The sequence below is a fragment of the Gopherus evgoodei genome, chromosome 4 (assembly GCF_007399415.2).
Source record: "Gopherus evgoodei ecotype Sinaloan lineage chromosome 4, rGopEvg1_v1.p, whole genome shotgun sequence".
NCBI lineage: Eukaryota > Metazoa > Chordata > Testudines > Testudinidae > Gopherus > Gopherus evgoodei.
In genome coordinates, this window is record NC_044325.1 from 34,951,291 (window position 1) to 34,974,985 (window position 23,695).

At 43.4% G+C, this 23,695-nt stretch overlaps 1 protein-coding gene across 7 annotated transcripts in view; it reads left to right on the top strand.

Annotated features, from left to right (window-relative positions):
• The window catches only part of FOXN3 (forkhead box N3), a 333,675-nt gene that overhangs the window by 133,745 nt on the left and 176,235 nt on the right, over positions 1–23,695 (top strand). For 3 of the 7 annotated variants that reach the window (XM_030558952.1, XM_030558953.1, XM_030558950.1), the window contains exon 2: positions 6,603–7,159. In XM_030558952.1, the coding sequence (XP_030414812.1) occupies positions 6,617–7,159 (543 nt within the window). In that variant the 5' untranslated portion in view covers positions 6,603–6,616. Of the gene's footprint in view, positions 1–2,321; positions 2,991–4,938; positions 4,984–6,602; positions 7,160–23,695 lie in introns of those variants that run through there. The other 4 variants (XM_030558949.1, XM_030558954.1, XM_030558955.1 and 1 more) reach the window with 3 other exon arrangements.

Sequence of the window (23,695 nt, forward strand, 5' to 3'; positions counted from 1 at the left end):
CCATTCTTACATTCAGCTGCTGGAACAGCTTTCAGAAAACATGAAAGAATGTGAAATATCAGTTCAGCAGACAGAGGGGAAAAACCTATCAGCAAGGGAAGATCTTAGCAAGACATGACCGGAATTTATCTCAGTTCTCCAAATGGAAAAACAGTCACTTTTTTGCTGGTGTAACTGCATCTACACCAGCGCTTTTGCTGGTATAAAAATCACATCTCTAACTAGGATGACCAGATGGCAAGTGTGAAAAATCGGGATGGTGGTTGTGGGTAATAGGTGCCTATGTAAGAAAAATGTCAAAAAATCGGGACTATCTCTATAAAATCGAGACATCTGGTCACCCTACCTCTAACCAACATTGTATGGGCAAACAATTCTAGTGTAGACCTGGCCTAGGTTGAAGGGAAAAATTGGTATAGCTATTAACTAATTTGCAGATTATGTTAATTCAGAATGGCGAACACTTGATTTTGGATTACCCTTAAAACTATTAATTATGCTAATTTTAAAGGTGGTCAGTTGTGTCTGGATTTTCTTTTCTTAACTCAGTTATGTGAATACAGTATTAGAGCAGGAAATGTTACCTAGTGCATAGAGTACTATGACTATGAGTTGGGAGACCTGGTGTCTAGTCCCTACTCTGCCACTAACCACTTGGGTGACCCTAGGGAAGTCATGTCCCTCTCTGCCTCAGTTTCCCTATCTGTACACGGATAAATATACCAGCCTCCTTTTATAAAGTCTTTTGAGATCTGCTGATGAAAAGCACTATATAAAAGCTAGTAGTTTATTATATTTATTATAGGTATAGGTATTTGGTGTAAAGAGGCCTGGGTTTTATATCTAGCTTTGCCATTGACTGAAGCCAAGTCACGTCACCGCTCTGTGCCTCAGTTTCCCCACTTGTATAATTCTGTTGACCCAGATTTGTGTAATATTTTGAGCTGTACAGATGAGAAATTTTATAAAAGTCCTAGCTGTTGGGTTTTTACTTTCTTAAGAGACAGTGCTCTTGCACTCATGCAGCTGCACATTTAGAACCTATCTAGACTAACAAAAAAATAGGTGGGTGGGGTTTTTTTGGTTTTGTTTTTTAAATTAGCTTAATTAAACTAGTTTAACTCAATTGGTGTTAAGTGGGTTTCTTAACTGAGTTAACACCAATCCCCTTGAGATAGCTCAACTGGGTGGGAATGAAGTACCTCTTTTCCTAGTCGAGGCTTTAAAACATGTTTCTCTAAGGAATAAATGGTTTCCCTTCTCCCTGATTATGTTGATTTCTGGTTTGTTTTCTGTTGCAACTTAAAGCATTTGAGGAAAGCTCCCTAGGTGGAGCAAACTGTCAGACTCATAGCTCCATTTTTAAATCTATAGAACTTTAACTGTATTGGGCCCTGGATAATTTATTACTTCTCTGTGTGTGGATACATACCTCAGCAGTTGGGATTTGCTAAACTAAATCACTTGAGCTAAGAGCTCCCTGTTATAAATTGTAAGGATGCTGGTGGGGATATTCTCCACTGTCCTACACCTGTACTGTCATTTACCCCTGTGCATAGTGGGTGTAGAAGCACTACCATATCATTTGACGTCCATTTTGCATGGTGCTATGACTACACAAAATGCAAGGGTTAGTGCTTTCAGTGTTGGGTAGTTTGCTTCCCCTGCTTTGTTTTTTCTAACCCTCAATTTGTTGACCTTCAGACTTGTCTATTCTCCCAGTCTCTTCTGGGCTGAGGGATGGGTACAGCCAGTTGGCACAGCTGTAATTTGGGTGCATTTGGTTATGTCTTGCTTTTGAATATTGGAGCCTAATAATCTTGTTGTACTGGAGGGGTGCATTCCTATAAATAGAAACATCACTACTACCAGGATACCCCTTGCCAGGGAGAGACTAGTATCCACTGCTGGGGAGAGTGTGAATGAAGAGGTATCTTTGATTGTTTTCCCTCGAAGGAGCAATGCTCGATTAATGGGACTATGAAGGAGTGAATTCCAGAGCCCAGAACCAGCTATTTCCCCCGCTGCTCTGGAGAACAACTTTGAGGCCTGGGGCTGCTGTAACATCTCGATCAATCTTACTTTTTTTTTTTTTTTAGTCTGAGACTTTTTAAATTTTCATTGAGACGATTACAGTCTCCCTCCTGATGTTTTCAGATCTTGCACTGCCAGTTTCAGAGCGCAGGGCAAACATTGGCTCAGCAATGTTTCTAATCACACACGCACTAACAACTCGGATAAGGCCGAGTTGGGGACAGGCCCCGAGTTAGAAACTCTGAGGTGCCTTTCAGACCATCCAAACTAGGAGCGAGGGAGGGGTGAGAGAAGCCCCCATGAGAGAGGAAGTGTCTGTGTAACTCGCAAGAGGGGAGAGCGACTCTGGGGAAGTGGCGGAGAAGCAACTTAAGCAGCCGGAGGAGGAAGAGGCGAATTTCCTGTGAGCGATCAGAACGTGGAGCAGGAGGGAGCCGGATTTGCTGGGGCAGCTGCCGTGCTAGGGGTGTAGGCGGGCAGGGAGGGTGTTTTCACTTCCCCCTCCCGCCTGCAATTGGGATCTCCGTGTGTGCAATGAGAGAGAACACCCTCCCCCACCCTCTTGGCCCTCCCCTCCCTTCCGTGGCTGCTCTAGTGCTGGCCCAGCCCACGTTTTCTCTTTCTCCTTTCCTCCCTCCCTGGTCATGTGTCGCCTTTTTTTGTTTGCTTGCAGTGGAAACAATTTATCGCTCTTCTGCTAGCACCGACCCAAATCGCTGCCCATCAGGAGTAAAGGGGAGGGGGAGAGCGAAGGCTGAAAGTGGGGGGGTGGGAAGGTAAAACTGCAGGAGGGTCCCATGCTACTGTATTTCCTCTTGTGCTCTGGGACCTCTTTCCCCTTCTGCACATTGTTGGCTCAGTCTAAAGGAGGAGACGATGCCTTGTTCAATCAGATGAAAGTTTGCATAATAACCATGAAAGGACAGCGGTAAAATCTAACCTCTCTCTCAAGCCAGGTAAGTTGTTGTTTGTTATTTCTGAAGATTGCATAAGGCACTGCATTGGAAGCTCAGCGTGGCGAGAGGGAAATCGCAGATCCTTTTTCTTCAAATTTGATCAGCTCTTTTCATTAATTACAAAAGTGCTGATCGGCTTTCGGAAGGGTAGATCGTGTCTGTGCTAGTTAAACCAAAGAAGGGAGTAAGTTGATCGGAGAGTTCTGTGTATGCCCTAAATGTGTGGTGGTGTTTTAGTTGCTGCCTGCTACCTTGATTTCCGAAGACACTTAATGAACAGAGCTGGCATTGTCTTTAAACTAAAAAGCCATCGTAGGCAACAGAGTCTGAGTCTCCAGCTCTTGTCATGCTGTCTGTTTACCAATTGGTGGGGGGAGACTCTCTCTTAGCGAAGACATAATTAAAAAAAAAATCCATTCGGTGTTTGGCGGTAGAAAGAGATGGTCAGAATAATAGATCAGAACGCTGGGACCATAACGCCTTAGGCTTCTGAGGTATATTGATAAGTTGCTTTTATGGCATGATCCAGTAAGGCCAATAAAAGGTTTATGACATCTCACCAGCATTGAAGGTATGTTTGCTGCAACTGCAAATGGCACAGGCACTGTGTAGGAATAAGAGCAGTTTTCCAGTTTCCTAGCAACACCATTGATTGACTCAAATCCCAGCCAGTCGCGGCGTGCCTTTTCCCCTTCAAATGTTTTTGACAAGTACAGGACGAGTGTTGCAATGTGCCTGTTTCAAAGTGCAGCAGAACCAGTCTCTGGCTGCCTTTTCCCCCCCATCCCCCCACGCTTTATTTTTCCTTTGTCGACTCTTTTTTTTTTCTGTAAAAATACACATCTGTGCAGGCCTCGACTACATTTCTAGTAGTTATTCTGGAGAACGTATTAATAGCGGGTGGGTGGTAACCTTCCCCTCCCCCCGCTTTCTTTTTCCTCTCAACCATTTCTGTTCCTCTGTGACGGGAAACGAAAGAGAGTGTAACTCATACCAAACAGAAAAGTTGGTAAAGGAGTTCACCAGCGAATAACTACTTACATGTCTGGTGGAGCGACCTCATTGGCAGCAGATTAAAAAATGTTTGCTTAACAACAGACTCTCATGTGATCAGGCATTTCTTTGTCTACATATGGAGAGAGAAAAAAATGCAATTTGGCATACAGTTACAGTCAAATATTGGAAAACGCAGTTGTCGTTTGTGAAAAAAAATGTTGCAAACCAAAGTTTAGGGGACAGCAAGCCAATAGACCATGTATACGATGGCAGTGTTTTTTCTTTAGTGTGCTTGGGGGCCTAAATTGCAAATTGCTGAGCATCTTCAACTCCTGCTGAACTCCAGTTGGATTTGAGAGTTCTGAGAACCCGGCAAGGGCAATGACCTTACTTAGTTGCAGAGGTGAAAGAATCAGACTGACTTGATATTTATTGGCTCTTTCCCTTTCTCATATGAATTCACTTATGGAGAAGTGTTCTGTATTTTGATAACTTATGTAATTTTTTTGGGGGGGCTTCCTATGGACTTAAGTCAGACTATTTTCCCCTAGTTCTATTAATAATAACAAACCCCCTCCAAAACCCTCCAAAAAAGCTGTAGGAAAGTTACCACTAATCTAGGACTTTTTTCATAAATGTGAAAAAAAAATTAAGTTACCCTAAAGAAAGTGTGTTGTTTGTTTGTTTTTTTTTGGTGGTTCCTGCAATTTTTAAAAAAAATCAGTGACTGAATATAGCAACTAGTGTGTAAGTCCTTAGTCTTTAAGCAGAAGTCACTATTGAAATAAGTGAGAAGTTCTGTCTAAAAATGAATGGCATGATATGGCCCTTTGGGAGGATACTGGCAAATAAGCAAATTAGACAGAAAGAGAGCAGCATGTTGTCATAGCAACAGTGCAATTAAATTACTTTACTGTCAGCCATGATATAATTTTCCTGTTTAGGAGCTCATGGGGCACAACTTCCATTAGGAGCCAAAGTTGAATTTGCAGCATAGGTGAGTAGTGCACAGTGCCCTGATTTTGAAGTAAACTGTAAAACTCGTATTTATATTACATACATTCAAATTATCTTTAGAAATCTAGGAAGTAGTGTCTCTCAGCCTCTCTGTTCACAGGTCTACTTCAATATATTTTCCTCCTACAGATAGTTTCTGTCTCAGACTAATTATTTTTGTTCTGCTTTTTGTAGTGGCTTTACTGTATTTTAACTTGTTTCTATGTGTGGTAGTGCCAGGCAGTGTTTTTTAAATTTATCTTTGCATAAGCATGTTTTGTTTATCACTACTGTCAAAAGAATTGCAGTAGGGGCACTCTTTCATATCCCATGAATTACCTCCTTCATTCATCCCCTTCCCCAGAATGTTGGCCTTGGCTTCCCCCACCTTATCCCCTTTAGCCTTTTTCTGTAGGTAAGGTGTTTCAGCCCCTGTATAATTCTGTCTGCCAATTGCTATAATTTCTCCTTCACTACTACAGCAAGTGATTCTATGACCAGTACGCCAAATGTGTTCTTGCTAGACAGAGGAATTAAGTGCTTAATATAGTCTACAATATATTCTACACTTTTGTTTCCATGCAGGCATCTTTTTCCTCTTGTTAAGTACTCCATAAGTTAGCGGTGGATGTAAAATTCTGTCTTTTTTTTTAATCTGCTTCATGTTTTGTTGTTTATGAAAACTGAAGGCACATTTCACCCCTTGCAATGCCCCCCACCTGTCTTTTTTGTTTTGTTTTACTCCTGCATGTTTCTGTTGAATCACACAGATTATTTATCTGGAAAAGCTTCTGATCTCTCCAAAGCCTTCTGAATATTATTGATCTCTCACTCCCTCTTAACCACCTCATGCAGTATTTTCCGCAAATGTTGTCACCATACTTCTTCTAAGTCACTTTTATAATACGTAACATTTCCCATGGAGTCTCATTTATGCCACATTTCAATTAAGTTTCAATGTATGTTCAAACCCCCTTTGTTTACCTGTACTTTGATGTGTCCTGTGTTTCTAGCACATGACTCTGTATTTCTTGGCCCAGTCCCAAATTGCAGGATCCCCTTCATGTCTGTTTAAAGAGTACTGCTCCTAGTTTTGAGCTCGATCATAACTGTGCTGTAGTTAAATTTGACGTTTGCTTGCTTGTGCCCTCAGCCAGAGGAGGCAGAATGACTTTAATCACAATGCTGTTGTGTAGCCTTCAAACAGCTGAACTTAATCTGAAGCAACTGGCCTTGTGCACCCTGTGTTTTTTTTTTTATTTTTTTTTTTAAGTTTATGTACTTATTAAAAGCAGTATGAGTGGAGTATTCTATGATTTGATACATGTATCCATCATTAAAGTGGTGTGTGTTTTAGATTTCCTGTATGGAGTTTTGAGTACATACATGCAGAATTGAGGCATATGAGGATTATTGTATTATCCTATGGACTGAAATCGCAATATTTTACGTAACAGTCTTGGATGTATGTTTATGTGATCCTGTCATTTTTAATGTAGAACATAAAAGGCCAAATTATTGACTGGGGAAAAGCTGTCAAAATGTTGTTATGCTATAGCTGTCTTACCAGCTAACTTTCTTTCTTTTTCCCCCCTCCCTGCTTTGGATTTACTCTACTAGGTGCTTCTGTCTAAATGGGTCCAGTCATGCCTCCCAGTAAGAAGCCAGAGGGCTCAGGAATTAGTGTTTCCAGCGGACTGAGTCAGTGTTACCAAGATAGCGATTTATCAAAGGCACTGCACGAGGACGAGGACCTAGATTTCTCTTTGCCTGCCATCAGATTAGATAAAGGGGCCGTGGAGGATGAAGAACTAACTAACTTGAACTGGTTACACGAGAGCAAGAATTTGCTGAAAAGCTTTGGAGACTCAGTTTTAAGAAGTGTTAGCCCAGTTCAGGACATTGATGATGACACGCCTCCTTCTCCTGCTCAGTCGGACATGCCCTATGATGCCAAGCAGAACCCCAACTGCAAACCTCCTTATTCCTTTAGCTGCCTCATATTTATGGCCATTGAGGACTCGCCAACCAAACGCCTGCCTGTAAAGGATATATACAACTGGATCCTAGAACACTTTCCCTATTTTGCTAATGCTCCCACTGGATGGAAAAATTCTGTGAGACATAATCTGTCGTTGAATAAGTGTTTTAAGAAGGTGGACAAAGACAGAAGTCAGGTAAGATTCCAGCTATTCAGACATACCTGTTCGTAATGAAATTAATCTGCTCATCTTAAAATGTATTCACTATAGTCAAATGCAGTTTACATTACTATCTCTGGTAATTTCAGTTCATTAAATTCACAAAGCCAGCGTTGCTCTAGGATGGTTCGTTCTGACTTTATTAAATTCATTGTCTAGACATCTGTAAGAAAGGACTCTTGGGTTTTTTTATTTTTCCAGCTGGTGTCTTCATGCATAGTGGTTAAATATTGTTTTTAGTTATCATGCTGTGCTAATGGTTTCTAGCTATACAAGACGCATGTATTCATGCTATAAATAGTGTGCAGTGCTGTTCTTGGCTTATACAAATGTGCAGCGGGAGGGGATGCCATGTGTAAGATTCGATCCCCGTTCTCTTCTTTGAGTTGTATTTTGAAGAAACTCTGTCACTTTTTTAAAAATTCAGAAGAAGTTCAGAGTTCTGGTAGTGAGCCATCTTCTTGTGCACTTAACCTGCCTGGTCTCAGATGAGCTTAAGAGAATCTCCTCTGAGGGGACATAAGTGTGGCAATCAGTGGCCAAGGATAAAGTTGGTGATACAGGTATTTGGGTCCCATCCTGTAACCACTGTGACTACCGGAAGTTAAATTATGCTCTTTTATGTCCATTCAGCCTCCTTGACCTCAGTGAGGTGGCATGGATATGAGAAGTAGATTTTAACGCCCAGATCTTCACTATTGGTTTCGCCGTTTAAATTTTTTCAGTTGCATCTGAAGAACCAGGCTGTGAATGAGAGGAAGGGAAAATGAACAGTGTGTTGAGAGCATTACTATTTCCTGCAAAACTTTTAATTGCATAAATCTGTCCAGTAAGGGCAACAGTTGTCCAATTCCAAATGGCTACAGCCTCTTAAAACAATAGGACTCATGAACCCTCAGTGCAGGAGCTTCTTCGGGAATTGGCAGGCTCCACTTTGCTCTCTAATTCTAACAGGTTGGTGAAATAAGTGGCAAATGAAATTACACAAATTTAGAGAAAATATCTATATAGTGGACACACTCTTTGATTTGAAAAATACCGATTTATTCAGCTTTGTATTTTTAATTTGGTTTAGCAGTTGCTCTGACTGCAACATATTTTGGCTGCTCCAAAGCTAGATTAGGTGAGATCTGACCCTCAATTCTGTAAAAATGAAACTGAAGCTGATGTAACTCTGAGGTGGAATAAATAATGTTCCAGAGAATGCACAGATAGGCACTAACAACTTTTTGATTAGATTTCCAAACTTTATTTGTGTGGGTTTTTTTTTTAAACTGAATTGTTACTTTTTAAACTCTGGATTCCTAGAATTCACCCTTTCAACTAGTTTGGTCTCTGATGTGTTAATGACACATTTTGATAAATTAGTTGTTGCTGTATGTGAGCATGCATGAGTTTAAAACTGGCCTTTAATTCATGAATTGGCGCTTGTTTCACTTGATAAATTAGAGTCCTAACTTCCTATTTTGAAGTGAAAACATAAGGCAGGGAAAATGCCACGCCATTCCTTATCGTGGCCTGTAAATCACATTCCTGACCACAACAAGCTAACAAAATAGACTTAATAAAACAAAAAAATCTTGGAACAAGCTAGATGTGTGTTGTAGCATTCCCATTTGCTTTTTGTTACACCCATTTTCCTCTTTTTCAAAGTTTCCTATCTAGATTGCAGGTTCCCTGCTATGTGTGTGTGTGTCAAGTGTCCAACAGTCTTTTGGGACCATAAATAATACCACAAAATGATTTCCTCTATAGGAAATTAGAGAAACGGGGGTTCCTCTTGCACTATGCATAACTCTGGAAAACTGATCACCTACAATTGGTGGTCATGATCACAGTGGTGGTACCGTGTCAGCTATTAAGGTGATGAGTGTTTTAGAAATAAATGCCAACTAAAAATAAATAAGGAGACTAGGTTTTGATCTCTTCTTGAGAAAATGAGCTGTCAGAAATGTACAAATATCTGTCTGTCCACTTCCCAGTTCTTCATAACACTCATTTCTCCTGATGGGAACCAGCAGTAGTAGTGAGGGGATCTCCATTATACATTTAAAATGTACATTGAATTAAGTCACTTAAATACCTCCTGGGTTTCTCTCCAAGAGTGCTGGCATTTTGAGACCTGCATGCATGGCACTCACTAGTTGCAACTGCAGATTCAGTTGCTTTGGCATCTAACGGTAGGCTTGGGGGAAGCAGTAGGCTTTACCTGTTGCGTGTGTCTTATAACAGGTAACTGCATAACTTGTAAAAGACCTGTTCAAAAGGCAGAGTGTAAATACAGACTGAATCTTTGTTTTAGGACCACAAAACTCCCATTTAATAGTATTGTTGTTCAAGACGATACTTTAAGTTTGCAGTGAAACAGTGTGTGCAAGTAGCTGGGTTTGTGTGTGTGTTTTACTTATTGCTTTTGTGTGGAAATGTAGTTTAGCAAATGGCACACCCTGAAATGTTAACGAGGCAGGTTCCAAAATGTGCCCAGTGTATTCAGGGTTTTTTTTGGTTTTGTTTTGTTTTTTTTTAATCAGCTTTTGGAATTGCAGGCATTTGCTAATTGATGCGTGTTGATACATTGTGGGAAGCTAGGTGATTTCTCTTTCATGGCCATGCTTTCCAGTGCTTAAATATATATGCTATATCAGTATTTGTTTTTTCTGAAAAAATACTGGTGAACAGTTAATTCTCCCTTTGAATCCTTTCAGAATATTAGTTTGATAACTCTTAGCCAGCCCAGTTTACATTCATGTGGCAGTCATTTGTGGTGGTGCAGGCAAAGGCAAACAAAGTAAAAAGGCATTTTCCATTTTTGTGCTGCATGCTCAGGGCTGACTGAAAACAGACTATTCTGTATTTGTGGTGACTGTAAAGGCTGTAACCATTGTCTTGTGTCTAATTTAAGGTTAGGTTTTTTTAGCTGTCATGTTATTTAATATAGTGCCATTGGAGTAAATGTTCTGCAGGCAAGTAGAAAAGACAAGATCTGTGCTGAGGCAGGTATGATCTAGGTCCACAACAAAAGATATGTGGGTAGAGTGCACAGAAGTGGAGGGTGGAAGGCAAGACAACAGTAAAAAATAAGAATGGAGAACACGTACATGTGTATGATTTTTATTTTACTCTCTTCCTTTTCCCTACACCTCCATCACTTCCCATGTCAGGATTACTAGGTCAGACCTTTATAACTTGCACATCCTCAGCAATGTTCCCTCTAATTTTTTACATCCATATGTGGAATGAATTTCATGTGCACCAATATGGAGGTGATGTGTGGCAGGGGTGGGGTTGAGGGGTTCAGAGTGTGGGAGGGGGCTCAGGGCTGGGGCCGAGGGTTTGGGTGCTGGTGGTGATGACTCTGGCCGGGAATGTGGGCTCTGAGGTGGGGCGGGAATGAAGAGTTTGGGATTTAGGTTGCTCTGGGGCTGCAGCGGGGAAAGAGGATTTCCCCCGCCCTCTCTCACTGCAGCAGCCTGGAGGTGAGAGAGATGCGCCTTTCCCTGGCTATGGCAGCAGCCCAGGGCTGGGAGAGAGGCGCCTCATTCTCCCTGCTGTGTGGCTACGCAGCTTAGAGGGAACTTAAATCCTCAGGCTGCTAGATTTGGGCTGGGAGCTTCATCTCTTTTCAGGTATAGAGCTCTGTGTTATCTAGACTGAGATGTGACACGAGTAGTAGAACTGGTTAAAAATATATGTTTCTGGCGAATTTCACTAACTTTTTTTCCTCTGGCTTTGCACTTATGTAGTGGACAATAGGGAGACTTTTTTTTCAGCAGGTAATTTACCATGTTTAAGGCACAGGCTGCTTCTGTGATCCCTTTCTTGTGGGAGCTTGACCGTTTTTTATATGGCACCTTGTGGACTGCAATACCTAGGCATAGTGAGAGGAATTTTAATCTGAACCCTTCAATTTCATGACTTGCATTTAGGGTGACCTTCTGTGTACTTAATTGGGCATGGCTTCTTTCTGTGTGTGTGTGTGTGTGTGTGTAATATGAGAAAGAGAATGAGTGCTTGACTTTTGTGTCCTGTGCTCTGTGCCACAGGAAAAAAGATCTGCAAACTGTATCACTGCTTCTTTTTTTCAAAGTTCTGATATTGTCACACCTGATATTTCTGAATAGTGGAAAAGAAACTTTGGGTGATACAGTACAAAGGTTTGTCCAAATATTGCTATTACTGTATAATATCTTTGCACTAGTAATATGACATTGCCTTAACTAATAGACACTTTGTAGATCAGTAAGAGCCAGGATTACTAAGGTAATTTTTCTAGGATGGTGATTATCTGGGTGGGCGAAGAGAGAAAACGCTAGTACTTTATAGTACAAAACCTCTGGTTTGAGCTTAGCATTTAATAATATAATAGTCTTCCAGCTATATATAAAAAATCACATGATCCTAAGTATAGGAGTTCCCTGGCTTTGTTTATACTACTAAGCCTATGAATTCAGTGATTCAGATTAACCTATTGCACATGTTCAGATTTAAATGCCCTGTAGTGTATGTCCCATTTAGTACAATCCGTTAGCCCATGACTTTTCCGACTTCCCTACCATCTGGTCCTTGGCTATAGAAAAGAATTTTTCTTGTATATGTGTCTCCATAGCAACAAGTTTGCAGTTGATATGGAAAGTAAGCAGTTGCCTTAGCAACGGAGTTACTGATGTGGCAGCTCCTCTGCTTTCATGGAAAGGGCTAAGCTAGTTCAGACGCATTATGTAGGTTTGCTGTAATTATAGCTGCACCCACTAGTGCTGCTGTAGGCCATGTCTACATCTAAAATTTTGCAGCGCTGGTTGTTACAGCTGTATTAGTACAGCTGTATAGGGCCAGCGCTGCAGAGTGGCCACACTTACAGCAACCAGCGCTGCAAGTGGTGTTAGATGTGGCCACACTGCAGCGCTGTTGGGCGGCTTCAAGGGGGGTTCCGGGACGAGAGAGCAAACCGGGAAAGGAAACCAGCTTCGCCGCGGTTTGCTCTCTCGGTCCCGGAGCCACCCAGCAAACCGCAGGGAAGGAGACCTGCTTGCTCGGGGTTCCGGGACCGAGAGAGCAAACCGGGAACGCCGCGGTTTGCTCTCTCGGTCCCGGAGCCAGCCAGCAAACCGCAGGGAAGGAGACCTGCTTGCTCGGGGTTCCGGGACCGAGAGAGCAAACCGGGAACGCCGCGGTTTGCTCTCTCGGTCCCGGAGCCAGCCAGCAAACCGCAGGGAAGGAGACCTGCTTGCTCGGGGTTCCGGGACCGAGAGAGCAAACCGCGGCGAAGCTGGTTTCCTTTCCCGGTTTGCTCTCTCGGTCCCGGAACCCCGAGCAAGCAGGTCTCCTTCCCTGCGGTTTGCTGGGTGGCTCCGGGAACGCGAGAGCAAACCGCGGCGAAGCTGGTCTCCTTTCCCGGTTTGCTCTCTCGGTCCCGGAACCCCGAGCAAGCAGGTCTCCTTCCCTGCGGTTTGCTGGGTGGCTCCGGGACCGAGAGAGCAAACCGGGAAAGGAAACCAGCTTGATTACCAGAGGCTTCCTCCTTCCACGGAGGTCAAGAAAAGCGCTGGTAACTGTCTACATTGGATTACCAGCGCTGGATCACCAGCGCTGGATCCTCTACACCCGAGACAAAACGGGAGTACGGCCAGCGCTGCAAACAGGGAGTTGCAGCGCTGGTGGTGCCCTGCAGATGTGTACACCTTCAAAGTTGCAGCGCTGTAACTCCCTCACCAGCGCTGCAACTTTCTGATGTAGACAAGCCCGTAGTTAAGGATCTGCAACACTTTTTTGTTTGAACTCCTATTCCCCCTCCTCCTCCCCCCTGAACCTTTATGTATTGAGCCTAGGTATTCACCCTTTTCTGAACCATAGCTGACAATATCTTAGCTACAGAGCATGTGGCTCATGTATGCTTTCCAATTTCCAAAAAACAAGAACTTGCTTGGATCATTACTGTCTTATAAGTAGGTGAAGGGAAAGGATGTCTATCGTATTAAGAGATTTCCCCTCACCCCTGTTTTCTGTTGTAAATTGATGGGAATTCCTTTCTAATCAAAGTTAAATCTAGCAGCGACCAGTCATAAAACTTTAGTGCCATTCCTCTACTCCCTTCTGCTGCTAAGATGGACTTCTACCAGGCTTTTTCTGCTTCCTTGAAGGCTCATCTTAGTAGCAGGGCACCTCTTTGTGGCTTTCCTGGATTCTCCGTATTATAATAGGGAAATACTTGCTAAAGGGGCTGTCCACAGCAGACAAAGCCAAGACCATCACGCATTTCCTTTTAGACTGCCACTCGTGCTGAGGGAGCTCATATTGAGGCCTGTAGACCAAGATGGGGATAACCTGGCCCATCACCCTGGTGTGATATGGTGTGTATTCATTGAGGCTGATTGCTGATAATTGGGTCATGATGATCAGGCCAGGATCCCCCTTCACCTGGAATAGGTTCAGAGCTCTGAGAGTATCCGCTTACTCATTTGGCCATGAGGTGAACTGCTCCAGAGTTACCCTTGCCTAATGGATTTGCCTCCATTGTAGCTGCCTCCATTGTAGCTGATAGCGAGGTTGCATGGACATGTACATTAACTCTTTATTTCCTGGTTTTCACAAGCTTGAGTTTTGCTGGATTTGACAATCTGGAAGGGCACAATTTACCGCAAGACAGCCTTAACTCTAAAGCTAATGTCTGGTCTGCACTGGTCGGTATAACTGTGTTGCTCAGGGATGTGGCATAGCTACCACCTGGTCTGGGAGGTGGAGTACTTATGCTGATGGAAGAACTCTCCCATCAGCATAGATAGCATCTTCACTAACGGTTACAGTGGTGCAGCTGCAGTGCTGAGTGTGTAGACAAGCCCTACATTTTCAGAATGGAGAGAGGTAAATGGTGGTGTCCCCCAGGGGTCCGTACTGGGACAAGAACTGTTCAACATATTCATAAATCATCTGGAAAAAGGGGCAAACAGTGAGGAGGCAAAATTTGCAGGTGATACAAAACTACTCAAGATAGTTAAGTTCAAAGCAGACTGTTAAGAGTTACAAAGAGATCTGACAAAGCTGAGTGGCTGGGCAACAAAATGGCAGATGAAATTCAGTGCTGATAAGTGCAAACTAATGCACACTGGAAAACATAATCCCAACTATACCTATAAAATGATGGGGTCTAAATTAGCTTTTACCACTCAAGAACGAGATCTTGGAGTCATTGTGGATAGTCCTCTGAAAACATCCACTTAATGCACAGCGTCAGTCAAAAAAGCTAACGTTGAAAATCATTAGGAAGGGGATAGATAATAAGATGTAAAATATCACATTGCCTCTATATAAATCCATGATATGCCCACATCTTGAATACTGCACGCAGATCTAGTCACTCCATCTCAAAAAAGATATACTGGAATTGGAAAAGGTACAGAAAAGAGCAACTAAAATGATTAGGTGTATGGAACAGCTTCCATATGAGGAGAGATTAATAAGATCGGGACTTTTCAGCTTGTAAAAAAGACAATTAATGGGGGATATGATAGACATCTATAAATCATGACTGATGTGGAGAAAGAGTAAATAATACTCTCTCATAACACAAGACTTAGAGGTCACCAAATGAAATTAATAGGGAGCAGGTTTAAAACAAACAAAAGGAAGTATTTCTTCATACATGCACAGTCAGCCTGCAGAACTCCTTGCCAGACGATGTTGTGAAGGCGAAGACACTAACAGGTTTCAAAAAGGAACTAGATAAGTTCATGGAGGGTAGGCCCATCAATGGCGGGGATTGGCGGGGATGAGTGGAGGGAGAGGGGGCAGGGATGGTATCCTTAGCCTGCGTTTGTCAGAAATTGTGAATGGGTGACACACAGAATGGATCTCTTGATGATTACCCGTTCTGTTCATTCCCTCTGAAGCACTAGGCGTTGCCCCTTGTCAGAAGACAGGATACTGGGATGGACCATTTTTCTGACCTAGCATGGCTGTTCTTATGTGGTTTGTTGTTTGTCTTTTTTTTGTTTTTGGCAGTGAACCTCTCACCTAATGAGAGTTTAGTGGAGATGCTGTAGATACATGTTCCCCATCAATCATTCTGAGCTATGAAATTCAGGGAGCTCACTGTGATTTGCACCAGAACAGCAAGAGGCTGTTTCCTTCTTCTCACTTTGGGAGCTCATGCAGAAAGGAGTCATGGCAGGGAGAGGGGAGGATTTCGTGGAGAAGTGATTCTTTAATATACATGGCTTTTCTCTGATCTGTTAATGTCCTGGCCTTTGACAGGTAAAATACCACTAATAGGGGTAAGACATTAGTTAGAATGGGAGGAAAGGGAGCCCGAATAGACTGACTGTCTGTCTTAAACCAATCTGCATATGCACATTCACTGCCAGTGACACTTTCTGCATTACTTGGGAAAGAATTGTTCACAGGGAGATGGTTGGCACTCTGCTGGGGTTCATAATAGTCCTTTCTGCCCTATGATTGCCTTGTCTGACCAGAATAACTCCAGCTATAGAATTTTAGCAATTTCTGAATCAAGCCAATAACTTCTGGTTGAGCAAGAGCGTACCTTTAAGAGAGACTTTCAGTTTTAAATTTTAAAATATCAGGTGATTGAGAATCCATCACATCCCTAGTTAAGTTGTTACAATTGTAATTATGTACTCTGAATTCACGTTAAAAACTAGGCATACGTTTTTGTTTTGTTTTGTGCCATTGGATCTTATTATGCTTTAGTCTGCTAGATTAAAAGTTCTTTACCGTCAGAAATCTTCCATTGTAGGTACTTAGACTATGATCAAATCACGTCTTAATCTTCTCTAGGATAAACTAAAGAGAGTGAGTTATTTAGGGCTAGTCTACACAGGCAATACCAAAACACTGCCGTGGGTTGGGAGCAAGCTGAGAGGAGTTTTGTGAGTTGAAGTTGCTAGACAGGAAAGTGGGAACAAGCTGCCCATATTTGTTGTGGTGATAGAAGCTGGCTACGTGCGTGAGGATGGGTAGGAGAGATGCTCTGTTGGCCACTAGACTTTAGGGCTGAGTTAAAGGACAGGAATAGTAGTATAAATGTTGTGAGACTTTTGTTTACATTAACCAGACTTCTTTTGCCCACTGGAGAGTTGTGCCACTGTCTTCACTGGGAGCAGGATTGCACCCTCAGTGGTTCCTAAATGCTTCAACACATGCCCAATTTTAAACGTGAGATGTTCCATTGACATCAGTGAGACTACTTTCCTGCTTAAAGTTAAGCATATACTTAATTAGTTTGGTGCACTGGGGGCCAATGAGATGTGCACACAACATTTATAAGAACCAGTTTCTGTTGTGTGTTCTCCTTTTTTACTAAGGGTATGGCTACATTTGGAATTTCAAAGCGCTGCCCCGGCAGCGCTTTGAAGTGTGAGTGTAGTCAGAGCGGCAGCGCTGGGAGAGAGCTCTCCCAGCGCTGCATGTAAACCACATCCATTACGGGTGTAGCGTGCAGCGCTGCTGCCCTGATTACACTGACGCTTTACAGCACTGTATCTTGCAGCGCTCAGGGGGGTGTTTTTTCACACCCCAGTTGCAGCGCTGTAAAGTGTGAGTGTAGCCAAGGCCTAAGTATCAGGCCATGGCTACACTCACACTTTACAGCTCTGCAACTTTCGTGCCGGGGGTGTGAAAAAACACACCCCTGAGCGCTGCAAGATACAGCGCAGTAAAGCGTCAGTGTAATCAGGGCGCTGCATGCTACACCTGTAAGGGATGTGGTTTACATGCAGCGCTGGGAGAGCTCTCTCCCAGCGCTGCCGCTCCGACTACACTCACACTTCAAAGCGCTGCCGGGGCAGCGCTTTGAAATTCCAAATGTAGCCATACCCTCAGAGAGGTAGCCGAGTTGGTCTGTATCCACAAAAACAATGAGGAGTCCAGTGGCACCTTAAAGACTAACACAGGGGTTCTCAAACTGGGGGTCGGGATCCCACAGGGGGTTGTGAGGTATTATGTAGGGGGTTGCAAGCTGTCAGCCTCCACCCCAAAGCCCACTTTGCCTCTAGTATTTATAATGGTGTTAAATATATAAAAAAGTGTTTGTTTTTAATTTGTAAGGGAAGTTGCCCTCAAAGGCTTGCTATGTGAAAGGGGTCACCAGTACAAAAGTTTGAGAATCACTGGATTAACAGATTTGTTTGGGCATAAGATTTTGTGGGTAAAAAAACTCCCACTTCTTCAGATGCAACCTTTTTTACTCAGTTTTAAAATGTGGCAATAGGTTCCTCTTGTGCAAGGTCTTAATTGATAGTAGAGAAGGCTTGAAGAGGTGCTGTGCTGTTACACTTATAAAAGGATGTTACTGAAGTGGCCTGTGAAATAAGAAGGGTGTCAATAAAATCAATTAACAAGCTTTTCTGTGAAACTGTCTTTATTTTCTTGTCCACCACCTCTCTCTCACTAATTCCTTGAGAGTTGTAATGAACAAAGTGCAGCTGTATTGTGTTTCAGTTGTAACAAATCTTTGGGGCTAATGCTCTGTTTTGAGCACAGCAGGCTGCACAAGCCGTCAGGGTTGTCTGAGGGTTGAAGTATGTGCACAGAAAGACTTTTTAAGTGTCCATTAACAAATACTTAACTATGGTGAATTACAATGAACTCCCATAGAAGTATATAAGAGATGCCTTTGAGCACCAAAGCCTCACTACATTGAATACAACACCAGTTCTTGATTGAACATTTAAATATTACCCATATTCCCTTGACTCAGAAAACACCTTTCTGTTTTGTCCAACACTTGAATTCTTCAATGAAACATCAAGGAGTGCATTTTAATAAGAAAATATTTTATCCCTTGAATTTCTCCAGAAGCTGCCTCTCTTGTTTTGTAGCCCCAAAAAGGAAACAAACATTGTGTATTGGTTGAAATGGAACAGTACAATTAAACTATTAGGCCTTGATTCCTTGCTGTGAAGATCTTTTGAAAAAATGGTTAACAAGATCTGATTATGATTGAATAGACTAGCTGAAAGCTCTCTTCAGACAGACTAGAAGTCAGTATTTTAATTTGCTGATGAACTTCAATTTCCTTCCTCCCACTATGTTTTTAGTAGGCAGTGAATTGATATGGTTTAGAGAGTGTAGCATGTGCAAATATGGAATATTAATAAATAAGCGTTTAATGAATTATGGAGATGTCTTTCTCTGAGTTTCTAATCCAGGTTTTTCACAGATCTCTGTGATATCTGAAATGTGCTAACATTCATGTGTCAACAGACTCATACATGCTACTTCTGTGTGTGTGTGTTGGTTTTTTTTTTGAACCATCTTGTGTATCACATCTGCATCATCAAATGTTGTTTAAAACCTTGTAAAAAGCCCCAGTTAATGGATAGTGTAAGCGTCCGCTGTTGGGGTTTCGCCCTCCCTGGGGTGGCTGGGAGACAGGCTGCCGCACTACACGAGTCTGGTGCGTTGGTGACTTAGCTGGGTGGGTCAGGACACAGCCAGGAGCTCAGGCGCTCAGGCAGGGGCTGAGCAAACAGTTCAGTAAGGTAAGCCCAGGCCCTAAGTCAGGGCAGGGCAACAAATAGTTCAGGGCTCAGACACTCAGGCAGGGGCTGAACAAACAGGTAGCAGTTTAAGCCCAGGCTCCTGGGCCTGAGCATCAGGGCGAGGGGGAGACTGCCACCCGTGAGTGGGCTGGCAGGGGGGACGCCGGCCCGCCCACTCCTCTGCGTCCCAGCCCAGGGCCCTACCAGCAGCAGGCTGCCTGCTGCTGTGTCAGTGGGGATCCTGGCCGCAACACAATGACATTGGCTCTGGGTGTGCTGTAGACAGACTAGGGTCGGCTGCCCCCTGTCTACTTCCGTACTCCCCCTCGGGCCCTACCTGGGTCCTGCTCTTTTTGCTGAGTTGTAGTCATATAGCACACCATTACTGTGACTACCTGTTTGAACAGTTGTCTGGAAGCCAATCAGACTTAGACTCTGTGTACAGATGAGAGGAAACAATCATCTGACTGAAGTTTGGTTTTGATTTTTTTTTTCCCTTTGGTGGCATTTGCTCCCCAGATACAACCTTTTCCACTCAGTAGCTTGCAAAAAGGGCCCTGACATGAGGTTCGTTTTTGTTTAGATCTCCGTCTGCGAGCTATCTTTATTCATTGAATTGTTTGGAGGAAAGGTACAGAAATTCATAGATTCCAAAGCCAGAAGAGACCATTGTGATCATGTAGTCTGATCTCCTATATAACATAGGACGTAGGACTCCTCCAAAATAATTCCTGAAGTGATGGTATAATGTTCCTTTCCAAGTCATTAATAAACTGTTAAATAATGTGGAGCCAAGAACCAATGCCTGCAGGACCCCACTAGAAACACATCTGATCAATGATGATTCCCAGTTTATATTTACATTTGGAGACCTATAAGTTACCTAGCTTTTAACATGGCACACATTAAATAGATTAATTTAATGTCTTTCTAGTTTTTTAATCAAAATGTCATGGTAGCAAGTCAAACACCTTACAGAAGTTTGATACATCAACACTATTATCTTTATCAGTCACACTTTTTATCTCATCACAAAATACCAAGTTAGTTTGACAGGATCTGTTTTCCATAAACCTGTATTGATTGGCATTAATTATATTCTTTCTTTCTTAATTGAGTCCTGGATCATTTGCTTCATTGTCTTGCCTGGGATTGAGTGCAGATTGACGGGCCTATAATTATCTAGATCATCATGTTTACCCTTTTTAAAATATTGGCACGTTAGTTTTTTTCTAGCCTTCTGGAACTTCCTTGGGGTTCCAAGATTTATTGAAAACTTGGATGAAAGTTACTGGGACCTGCTGATTTAAATAGTAGCCACTGTTTAACATCTTCCTGAGATGCTAGTAGAATGGAAAGTGTGTTATCATAATGATATGACTATATCATTTGTCATTCCCCCCTGCCCCCAAACTACAGAACAGAAATATTTATTGAACACTTTACCTTTTCCTCATTATTACTGATAATTCTACCATCTCCAGCTAGCAATGGACCATTGTTAGTCACCTCCTACAAAGAGGCCTAGCTTTCTGCTTCTTTTGAAACAGTGGTCTTAGCCTTCCTTCAAGTTTATTATGACACGATTGGATCTGTCAGAATGTGTAGCCATGTAAATGCGTATATGGTGTTCATTGCTGTAGTAAGTGTAACCCCTTTGGGGTTTAGAGAGCATGGCCCCTTTAAATCTTTTTCCCAGTGGGGAAGGGGGAGAGTAAGAAAAAAGGAGGGAAACTCTAGGGGGCAGCACTTGAGCTCCAGGGAGAGAGAGAGGCAGTCTGCAGGCCCTTGCGAAGGAAGCAGAGAGAACCTGCCTGAAGCCTGGGAAGGACAGGGCGGCTGATTGAGGACGAGCCAGGAGGAGCGCTGTGCCAGAGAGGAATCACCCGAGGACAGGCTGGAGCTGGATCCAGTATCAGGCTGCATGGGGCTGTGAATGCTGGGGCTTGTGACTCTGCGATGGGAACAAGGAGGGAGGCTGCTAGATAGTTCAGTGGGGAGGTGGTCGCTCTTTGTGGCTTTGCAGAGAGCGGCAGAAGAGGGCACGAGGGGTTTGCTGGGGAAAGTTCGCTAGCGCCGCAGACAACCAGGAGCACCCAAGACTCGCCACTGGACTGGAACTTTGCTCAGGCCTCCTGAACTCTGTGTGCAGACACATTGCTCAGTGTCTGCCCTTCTAGACTATGCTACCACTGAGCCTGTGGGGCCTTGGTTTGGATGCAACCCTGTTCTACCCTCTCCTGTATTTCCCCTTGTTGTTCTTCTCCTCTCCTCCCTCTGTAAATAAGTATTTCCCCTGTTATATCCAGTGTACTTTTCCTGTGGATGTGTGTGTTCACTCTGGGGGGTTTGGAACAGGTGCCCCTGTGGAAGGGATTTCTTCTGCTGCATTCCTGCGCACGCCTTCTCTTGGCCAGAACTGCCTGCAGAGCAGACTCCATCTTGTCCACGAGGGCGCTAAAGTTACACTTGGTGGCCTGTACGGGGACTTTGCAGTATGCAGCCCCCTGCCCCCTCCCACACACACGTTGTGCACCCTGGGCTCTTCTTCATAGAACAAAGAAACTCCTGAGTGACTTTCATCTCAGTTAAAAAAAACAAAAAAATGAAGATAAGATTATTAGAAGACCTGTGCCGAGGGACACGAATCCCAGTAACCAAAGTTGTGCTGGTGGTGGGGTTCCCAGAAGAGATGGAACCAAATGAAATTGAGGAGAGCCTAGATGCAGCTGAAATACTGGGGAGGGTAAAGGTCCACACTCGTATTTACAACTGCAAAGTGAAGGGCATGGTAGCATTATGTACTTACTCCAAGGAAGCAGATCTTGATAAAGTGCCCAAAGAGGTGCAAGTAGAAGGTATCCCCTGGACAATTCTAGGGGCAGAGCAGTCCCCTCCTAGTGTGCCCGTGTCACTTGATATGGATTCTTTAGCGCAGAAATTGCAAGCTCTGGTGGTGAATGAGAAGCGGACAAGAGAAGAATTAATTTTGGCATAAGGAGGTGTTCCAACACCTGCAGCACCCAGCCTAGTGGGATGGGCTGAAGAGCTGGGAAATGCTCTGAAAGATGCATTGAAGCCGATATATGAAAGTGCTCCATACAAGCAGTTATGTTCATTCTCGGGGGTGTCACCTGTACCTTCAGGGGAGGATGATTATGAGATCTGAAGGGATTTTATGGTGCCACTTGTCCAAGAGTGGAAATGCTCTGATGCTGAGAAGCAGAAACGTGTGTTTGAGAGTCTGAGGGGACCTGCCATGCGAATTATCTGAGCCCTGAAAGACTCACAACCAGCTGCCACAGTGCAAGACTATTTAACCGCTCTTGAGAGTGTCTACGGTACTACTGATAGCAGTGAAGATCTGTATTATCGTTTCTGCAATACCTATCAGGGGCCCCAGGAACGATCATTGGATTTTATCAGGAGACTAGAGGATTTGCTACAGCGAGTAGTGCAGAAGGAGGGCATCCCCACCAAACGCATTAATTTCGCGAGGTTGGAGCAAATCCTTTGGGGCACCTGACAAGATGGGTTGATGTTGTGGCAACTGCAGTGAGGTAGCGGGCCCAAAACCCACTCCCATTCCACAAGCTCATTCGAGAGATACGTGAAAAGGAGGAACAATTGTTGCAAGTGGATGCAGCCGAAGATGGCAGGGAGTCACACCACCACAGTGCTTAGAGAGATAGAAGACACCCCGTCAGTGGCAGCAGCACTGAGAGATTTGACTCGAGAATTGGCCATGATGAAGGCTCAGGGACATACTGTGCCATCCTCAAGATGGGAGAGTAGCAGGAGGGGTGATAGCTAGCGAGAAGGTTTCTGTTATAACTTTGGAAGAGATGGTCACTATGCCTTGGACTGCCAAAAAAAGACAGATCATGCAAGGGTATCTCAGAGATTGCAGTAGACCTTTAGGAAGCTTCAGAGAAACACCAACAGGGCTTGGGAACGGAGCAACCCAAGACCCTGAAATTCCAAGGGTCCCCAGAAAAAAACACAAACAGGAGTTACATATGTGAGCATCTAACAAAGGTTATTGAAGTGATAGTAAGTATGTGGCTTAATTTTGCTCCTACTATCAGAAGTGCACTTCCTCTATTTAGATAATGTGAGGATTTACTTAGCCAGTAACAGAGCTCATTTTATTTGAGATCCTGGTTTTCCATCAGATAGTGTGTACATTCAGGCCTGGTCTGCACTTCAATTAGATCAACCTAGCTATGTCTCTCAAGGCTGTGAAAAACTTCGTTTCCTGAGTGCCCTAGTGAGGTCTACCTAATCCCTGGTGTAGACACTGCTCGTTCGACAGAAGAATTCTTCCTGTGACCTAGCTATTGCCCCTCAGCAAGACTGATGGAAAAACCCCTTCTGTTGATGTGGGAAGTGTCTATACTACAGTCATTCAGACGTTCTCAGATGGTACAGTGAGGGACTTCATATAAGAAATGAGATTGAGGAATCTGCTCTGCAAGATGATGATGCTACTATGCTGGCATTTTTTCCCTTCCTTCTTGTGTTTTATTTCTCTTGGTCTGATTCTGTTCTCACACCAGTTTTACTCCTTTGGCTTCAGTGAAGTTACTCCTGATTTCCGCTCATGCAAATAAGAGGAGAATTTGGCCCTAGGGTTGTGGAAGGAAGAACTTCTAGCCATAAATACGTAGCATCTCTGTGTTTTGGTTGCAAGTCCATGATAGCTATCCTGGGAGACTGTTTGTTTGTTTCAGATCAAGACAGTTATGTTAGCTTTAAAAAAACTTAGTCTTGGGAACTGATGTGGGCATTTGTGAGAAGACTCATTCCAATGAGTCTCAACTATGATTGGTTGCCTCAGTTTGGAAAAGAAGCCAAACAGCTAATCTAGATCAGTGACTCTAAGCGTATGTATACACTACGGGATTGTTCCGATTTTACAGAAACTGATTTTGTAAAACAGATTGTATAAAGTCAAGTTCATGCGGCCACACTAAGCACATTAATTCGGCGGTGTGCGTCCATGTACCGAGGCTAG